The sequence below is a fragment of the Lytechinus variegatus genome, chromosome 14 (assembly GCF_018143015.1).
Source record: "Lytechinus variegatus isolate NC3 chromosome 14, Lvar_3.0, whole genome shotgun sequence".
NCBI classification, from domain to species: Eukaryota; Metazoa; Echinodermata; class Echinoidea; order Temnopleuroida; family Toxopneustidae; genus Lytechinus; species Lytechinus variegatus.
The window spans coordinates 1,646,002-1,653,713 of NC_054753.1; the positions used below are offsets into that span (position 1 = coordinate 1,646,002).

Consider the following 7,712-nt stretch of genomic DNA (forward strand, 5'->3'; position numbering starts at 1 on the left):
AAAAAAAGAGAGAGAAGAAATTGATGAATATATAAGTAAGAATTCAAGAAATTAAAAAATGAAAGAGATTATCTTTTTTCTTCTCATTATTTTATTTGGCATTTCCAATACATAGAGAATACAGAGTTACATAAAATATCAATGAGAAGAACAATTACAATGTTATTTGAACATTTGCATGGTGGTATGAACACAGAAGAGTGAATGTCTTGGAAAGACCAAGTGGAAATTGGCGGCGGAATTCAAAAAAAATAAGGGGGGGGGGGTCCACCTGAAAAGTTGGGATGGACACAGTTAAAAAATTGACAAGCAAAAAAAAAGGTTAACCCAAATTTTTTGAAAAGCAAAATAAAAAAAGTTATCAACCAAAAATTAAGGGGGGACGGGACCCCTTCCCCCTCCGTCCCCCTGCTACCCCGCCTGTGCGAGTTGATATAGGTAGAAATGAAACAGAGAGGCGAGAAAGTGTAGTTTTCTTTAACTATGAGCCCACGAGTGTAGTCCAAGGACTGAACCAGGGGTCTGTTGCATAGAACTTTTGCCATACAAAACTGGCAATATTTTTTGCCAGAGTTTATTAATGTGTAATCTTCAATGGCGTAATTTTGTTTGCCAGAGTTTTTTATGGCAAAAGTTTTAATCAACGGTCCCCAGGAGTGGACAGCTTCAGTAGGACATTTAGGCAGGATAATCATAAGAATAATTCGACTTATATCACGCCAAATCAACTCTGTAGAGTGCTCAAGGTGCTTTTTAGGAAATTATAAAAGAAATTAAGAAGAATTGAAGAGAAATGTTTTAATGTAAAGTTTAAAAGTTTAAGATGTCAAGCACTGGTTGATGTTTTCAGGGAGGCTTTTCCATAACTTAGATGATGAGTAAACAAATGATCTATTCCCCCAGGATTTGGAAACTTTGGGGGTAACAAGAGAATTGGAAAAGGAGGAACGTAAGGATCTTGAAGGGGTATAACTTTTGATCAGTGAAATGAGTTACTGGGGAGAAGAGCCTTAGACACAGTGGAAAGTTAACAACAAAATCTTGAACATAATACGTTGTTTTACAGGGAGCCAATGTCAGGATCTTAAAATAGGAGTAATGTGAGTGCGCCTGGTGGATAGAGAAACGATGAGAGCGGCAGCATTTTGTAAGTTTCTGAACTTTGACTAACTGATTCTGGGGTAGATTAAACCAAAGGGAGTTACCAAAATCGAGACGGGACGAAATTAAAGCATGAACCAAAGATGAGAGGCTTGAGTAAAAGGCTTGCCTGAGGCTGGTTGAGTTGGAGAGGTGAGACCGTGGGAGGGGCTTGTGTATGAGAGAAGACTGCATGGCTTGACGAGTCGGTGAGTTGATTTGTATAACGGGCATGATAGAAATCTCGATGTTTCGGGCAGTTGACTGTCTATCTTCAGGGGTTATTCAGTTACTGAACATATTTGTTATACGGGTTCTACTGGCTGTATGAACAGTTTTGACAAACGTTGATGCGGGTGTTGCCTGTCTCGATCTATAGATATGACATTGTGCTATCTTTTTTTATTTGGCAATTGCTCATTGTTCTAAACAGGGAGGGTCCTATACCGTCAAAGTTCTTTGGGATCGTATCAAAATTTTGCTAAATGCCCCGCCTACGCAGTGCCGGCGCTCCTACGGGATCGTTTAAAGAAAACCTCAGCAGTTTCAACTATGAAATTTCAACCTATCAAGTAATAGGAATTAGGGAAAGTTCTTTCTCTCTCTCTCTCTTTCTTTCTTTCTTTCTTTCTTCCTTCCTTCTCCCTCTCTCTCTCTTTCTTTATTTCTTTCTTCCTTCCTTCCTTCCATTCTTTATTTCTTCCTTTCTTTCTTCCTTTCATTCTTTTTTCTGTCTCCCTGCTTCCTTTTGGCTTCCTGTATAATTTCTTAATTCCTTTGATAAATCCGTTATTATTTTCTTCTTTCTTTCTTTTCCTTTATTCATTCAATTTCATTTCTTTCCTTAATTTTTTGGAGGGAGGGGGCTATGAGTATGAGGGGGAACAACTCCTGTGGCTCAAGGGGTGTGCGTGCAGCCTACTCTGCCAATGTCCACTGACGACCGGAGCAAACAGTGACTAGTCTGCAGACACAGACCCTGATTGAAACTATGATCAGCAAGTGTGTCTCCACGTAAAGACTAGCACATACAAAACTTGCTGTTCCAATTCAGGAGGGCCGGCCTTCAGTCCATAAGGCATGAGTAGGCTGCACATTCAGACCCTTAACTCGAGTGAAGGGTTTGCACAGCAGACTAAAAAAGTTACCTCCTCGAATGAAGGCTCGAAATGCATGTGACGTCTTGAGCGTGCGAAGTACGCCCTCACTCAGAGGACAAGCGACGATCGATGCAAGAGCAGAACTGATCGAAAGAATTCCGTTAGTCTTCTAGAAATCTTTCTGAAATGGTGAATTTTTGCTGTGTTACGGGGTGTTCGAATCGAAGTAACCGGGAAAGGGACCTGTCCTTCTACTGTATACCGACGGTTTTGCATCATCAAGGTGAACACTCGCATAAACTCTCAAAACAGCGACGGGAAAAGTGGCTTTCCAACATCAAACGCGTTGGATGGGAACCGGCAAAGCATTCGCGTGTATGCTCTGTACATTTCATCAGTGGTACGTATATAGGCCCTAGATGAATTTAATTTCAATTGACTGTGGCTTAGTATAACTCTTTAAAAATTCAAGTTTTAAAATGATGTTCATTGGCTGATTTAATCAATGTAAGAAGATGAGCTCTGATTGGTGTAATAGATCTCTATAATTTGTATAAACTAAGTATAATTTTAATTTAATTTAAGTTCAGCGAACCAAATCAAAATAGACTGTCTAATGACAATACCGGTATGTGATTATTGTGCGATACACAATAAAACTTCCTGTGATACATTTCAGCTCAAGGAATGTTTGAAAAATGAGGTCAAGAATGTCTGCATACATGTATAGTCACGTATTGTATTACCGGACACTATCATATTTCCGGACGCGCATATTACTGCGTACGAAATCAATTTTGTACCGTAAGACTTCTGCAGTTCGATTTCACAGATCAATTCAAAGAACAAGTTTGCAAAAACAAGGCGGAAAAATCCAACTTTTACCTTATTTTTTCTCTAAATTGACAGAAAATGCTAAAAATATAACATAGTTTTGCATTAACAATTGATCCCAATTGATCTATTTTCTGATGGCAATACGGACCTAATTTCGGGCCTGATTCGCCGAATTTCAATCTCGTCCGCTCCATCGATCAGATCGTCGATGGCTAGTTCTCAAGGTATGTACCTCGGCCGTCCGTGCGCGAGGTAGATAGATAGAGAGCCGTCAACGATCGTCTGCGCATCGATAGAACTTGACTGAGGGTCACGATATGAACGAGCATTAATACTGGAAAGTGCCATATCGAACACGCAATCAAAAGAAAAAAATTAAAATGAAATTAGTTAGCAAACACCAATTTATTATTACAAAGATCTGCTCAAAATCGATATAAAAAAGCAAACAAAAACTTAGAATTTACTCATGAGATGATATATCATGAAAAAAATCACACCAACTCTTTCTTACATCATTATAATCAAGAATATTTTTACCCGTCCGTCGCGCGTCCGGAATTATGATGTAATATGCCACGCACGAAAATAATTGTTTTTCGCGGAGGGGTATGCGGCAAGTGCGGTGCAAAGAAAACGGAAAATATGAAATAATTTCATCATATTCATAATTTTCAGAATATTTGGAATAGCAGGGTATAATTTTTCTTCATTGTATTTCCTCTAGTTGTCATTTTTAAAGCACTGAAATAAAGGTGTCCGGCAATAGGATACACTGCCATAAATGAAGAAACCTAATCAATGAATAAACAACAAAAGAAAAGGAACTGGCTTCATGCATGGGCATGTCTGCTGACTTACTGATGGAGTTAAAAACAAAATATAAACACTGTCTTGACTCTTGTTTTGAAAAAAAAAAAGTCTACATGCAGTTAAAATATGGCTGGTCACTACACCACCCCCCATTTGCAGAGGGCCATCTAGTTCTTAAGCAACTCATTTCAGTTTTTGGGGTCACACTCACACATCCCTACCTGTTCCTGAAAGTGAGCCAGCCATCTTAAGGAGGACAAATGTAGAACTGGATGCACAGGCATAACATGCCTTCATTCAGAGTCTTGCCTAGGTATTCCTATAGCTATGTACTGAAGTGGTATGTCATATTTTTTAAATAAAAGAAGGCAAAACTGAAGTGATTACAAACTTTATAAGGGATGGGGTTTTCTAATTTGGCATGAAGTGCAAGTCACAATCTCAAAATTTGATTTTTTTTTTAGTAACCTTGAATTTTCATTTTACTTTCTGCTCCTCTTACAAACTAGTACCCAGTACATGTACCGAGCTATTTGTAGTTCTTTTAACTTACAATTGTTTAACCTTTTTTCTCCTATTGTACAGGCAAGCCATCATTTCTGCATTGCGTGGACCATCCAGACTGGGCCCCCACACAAAGAATGGGGTATACCACCTCCAACGCTTCCTCACCCTTGCAACAAGGTAAACAAACAAAACAGCGTAAGCGCAAGGCAGATGATATCTCCGCCGCATCGGCATTGATTGAATTGAGGCAGAATTCCCAACCAGCAGCGGATGATAAGCAACGGCATGAGGAGCATGACACCAATAGAGTCAACAGGGGGTGCCAAACGGACATGTCATCCCAGGATGTATCTATGATCCATGAGCGGTACAAGCAGATTGAACAGGACAACATTGCACTCAGAACTGAAGTTCTTGATCTAAGAGAAAAAGTCAAATCACTCCAACACTCAAGAAAACCTGGCAGGGCAAAGCTGCGTGTAGTCTTCAGACATAAAAATAAAATGTCAACTGCTAGGCGGACAAACCTTTGTGTGAGTGATCCAGGTGCGCAAGGTGTCAGCTGATGTCAAATCAAGGGAAAAATCCAGCAACTCTTGAGGTTGAATTTTAAACCTAAATCCTTAATTGATTGCAAGGATTGCCTTTCTGTAGCCAGTCAGGTTAAACCTATTTTATTTGATTTTGTTACTTCAGAAGTTCAGAGAATTGGATTTGGGACCAAGAACCAGTGGGGCTATTTCCTTACAATCACAAACAAGTGGGGCAAAAGGTGTCTGATTGAAAATGATTGAGGCATGCCCTGCTGTTGACCTGCGCGAAAGAGAGCTCCGCCCTAGCATTGTTCAGTATGCTCACCATATGGTCTACATGTTGAAATACAGGCAAGTGCTCTTGGACATAGCTCAGAGATTAAAATACATGTATGTCTAAACTTGTTTGGCCTACGGATTGGGTGTGCATCAGTCCAAGGTGTTCAAAAGTTTTCATCGGGTTCTGGACATAATGAATAAGACAGCTTGACTTATATAAACTAGCCAAGTCATGATGACTTTGTGTGAGTATGCCAAATTCTCTGTTTCATAAAGTTTTAAAGGAATGTGCAACCATCATCAACGGCACTGAAATATCTATTGACAATTGGCTATAAGTCCTCCAAGATTGAAAAATAAGTGTATTAGCTACTGATTTTGTTAAAAGAGGCCCAGTGGATAAGTCTTCTGACTTTGAAACAGAAGGTTGTGGGTTCGAATCCCAGCCATGGCGTAATTTCCTTCAGCAAGAAATTTTTCCACATTGTGCTGCACTCAACCCAGGTGAGGTGGATGGGTACCCAGTAGGAAGAAATTTGTTGACTGCTTGAGCGCCAAGGCAGCCCAGCTAAAGCCAGGGTAATAATAGCAGGGCCCGCTTGGAGAACAGTTTTCAGAACTGAAGTGGCTTCCCTGGATAAATATACCTTTATTATTATTATTATACACACTTTATGGAACCTGGGAAGTATAAAATAATTATTCATGTAATGACATAAGAAAAAGGAAAGATTGGACACGACATCATCAGCCAACCCACTGCATTCCATCACAGCATACATACATGTATTCCATATTTCAAGATTGTTTTCACGAAATAATGCTTAACTTTAAAGGAGAATGAAACCCTTGGAACAAGTTGGCTTGTGTTGAAACAGAAAAATCAAAGAATAAGAACAAAGAAAGTTTGAGAAAAATTGGACAAATAATGAGAAATTTATGACCATTTGAATATTGCAATCACTAATGCTATGGAGATCCTCCCATTGGCAATGCGACAAGGATGGGTGATGTCACATGTGAACAACTTTCCCTTTGATGGACTATAAAATACCCATAAAATGTCTCTTTTTGCTTTTTCTTATGGTGATACAAACTCTTTATCCATGATGTATTCTTTAAAAATGTGTATTACATGCCCTCCTATAGAAAGAATGTATGCTCTACTGATAGATGTGAAAAAAGAGGCAGATTAAGTGAAATATATACTAAAGTAATGGGGAGAGCTGTTCATAAGTGACATCACACATCTTTGTCGCATTGCCAATTTGAGGATCTGCATTGCATTAGTGATCACATTATTCAAATGCTCAAAACTTTCTTTCATTATTTGTCCAATTTTTCTCAAACTTTCGTTGATCCGTTTCTTTGATTTTTCTGTTTTCACACAAGCTGTCTTGTTCCAAAAGGTTTCATTCTCCTTTAATAAAAATGTTGATTGTTGTCACATTTTGAAGAAGTTTTTAGTGCTTTGCTTTGTGAATTTTACTCTATTTATTTAGATATATATTATTTCCACCCAATTTAACAAAATAGGAAATATCTGATGCACGTTTTGGCTTGCATGTTGGCGAAATTACAAAAATAAAATGTGTTCAAAGTAAATTGACATTTTTGTCAACATATTTATAGATTTTGCAGGACATTTTTGTCTGCTTTATTTTGGGTATGTGTTGTGCATGCATGCTTTACTGTGTGTGTGTGTGTGTACATGTAGGGGATAGTGATGGTGTTCTGCATTACATCTGGATCTGAATGTAATAGTGTGCAGGACTATTACATTGGGTATAATGCACCAGGTTAGGAGAGGGCGCAAATGAGTTTAGTCGAAACGTAGGTGGCTTACTTCGATCTTGGCTTTAAACACCTCTGGTGATGTACATGTAGTGCTGACAACTTCATTAGGGAGTTGATTACAGGCCAAAGTTGTATTCACAAAAAACAATTCTTAACTGCTCTGTGCTACAATGTCTTATTTAGAAACACTTGGGAGTTATTTGTTACTTGTTTCTCTACCACATTAGTAGCATCAAAGTTTACAAATTTCTTAGCTTTGATATTACGCTTAGGTCTTGCTTTAATAAGAAATTTATCAACAGGAAGGGCAGGAACCAACCCCTCGACCACTTTAAAGTAGGATGTAAGTTTCAGGACTTGGCGTCTTGGGGCAAGAGTAGGCAGGTTGAGATTAATTCTCTCATCTTGGTAATCGAACCTGGTTCTTGAGAGCTGTAGTACCCACAGATGATTATTTTATTGCTTGCGGCATCAGTTTGCGCAATATAACACACCCTTTCGGAAAATTCAAGGAACATCTAGTAGAAATGAACCAAAGTTTGAGATGAATAATATACCGGTAACTCAAGGAATAGTCAGTAATTTCAATTGTTTCAATGTTTGCTTTATTACGTGTCTCTATAATGTCAACATTACTGAACTGTTCATTACTGTAATACAATAAAATGTAGAAAGTATGACTGTTTAGCATAAATTTTGCAGAAGT

At 38.5% G+C, this 7,712-nt stretch overlaps 1 protein-coding gene across 1 annotated transcript; it reads left to right on the forward strand.

Moving 5' to 3' along the window:
* Positions 1-2,338: 2,338 nt before the first annotated feature.
* LOC121428141 (THAP domain-containing protein 11-like) lies at positions 2,339-5,154 on the forward strand. The gene is made up of 2 exons (XM_041624734.1): positions 2,339-2,640; positions 4,476-5,154. The coding sequence occupies exons 1-2, from the start codon at positions 2,427-2,429 to the stop codon at positions 4,961-4,963; spliced, it is 702 nt and encodes a 233-aa protein (XP_041480668.1). The 5' UTR covers positions 2,339-2,426; the 3' UTR covers positions 4,964-5,154.
* The last annotated feature ends 2,558 nt before the right edge of the window (positions 5,155-7,712 follow it).

Bases quoted from the DNA above. Each gene is read 5' to 3' on its own strand.
- LOC121428141 (XM_041624734.1), top strand. From the start codon at position 2,427: ATGGTGAATTTTTGCTGTGTTACGGGGTGTTCGAATCGAAGTAACCGG. The intron at 2,641-4,475 runs GTACGTATATAG...CCTATTGTACAG, and splicing joins CTCTGTACATTTCATCAGTG to GCAAGCCATCATTTCTGCAT.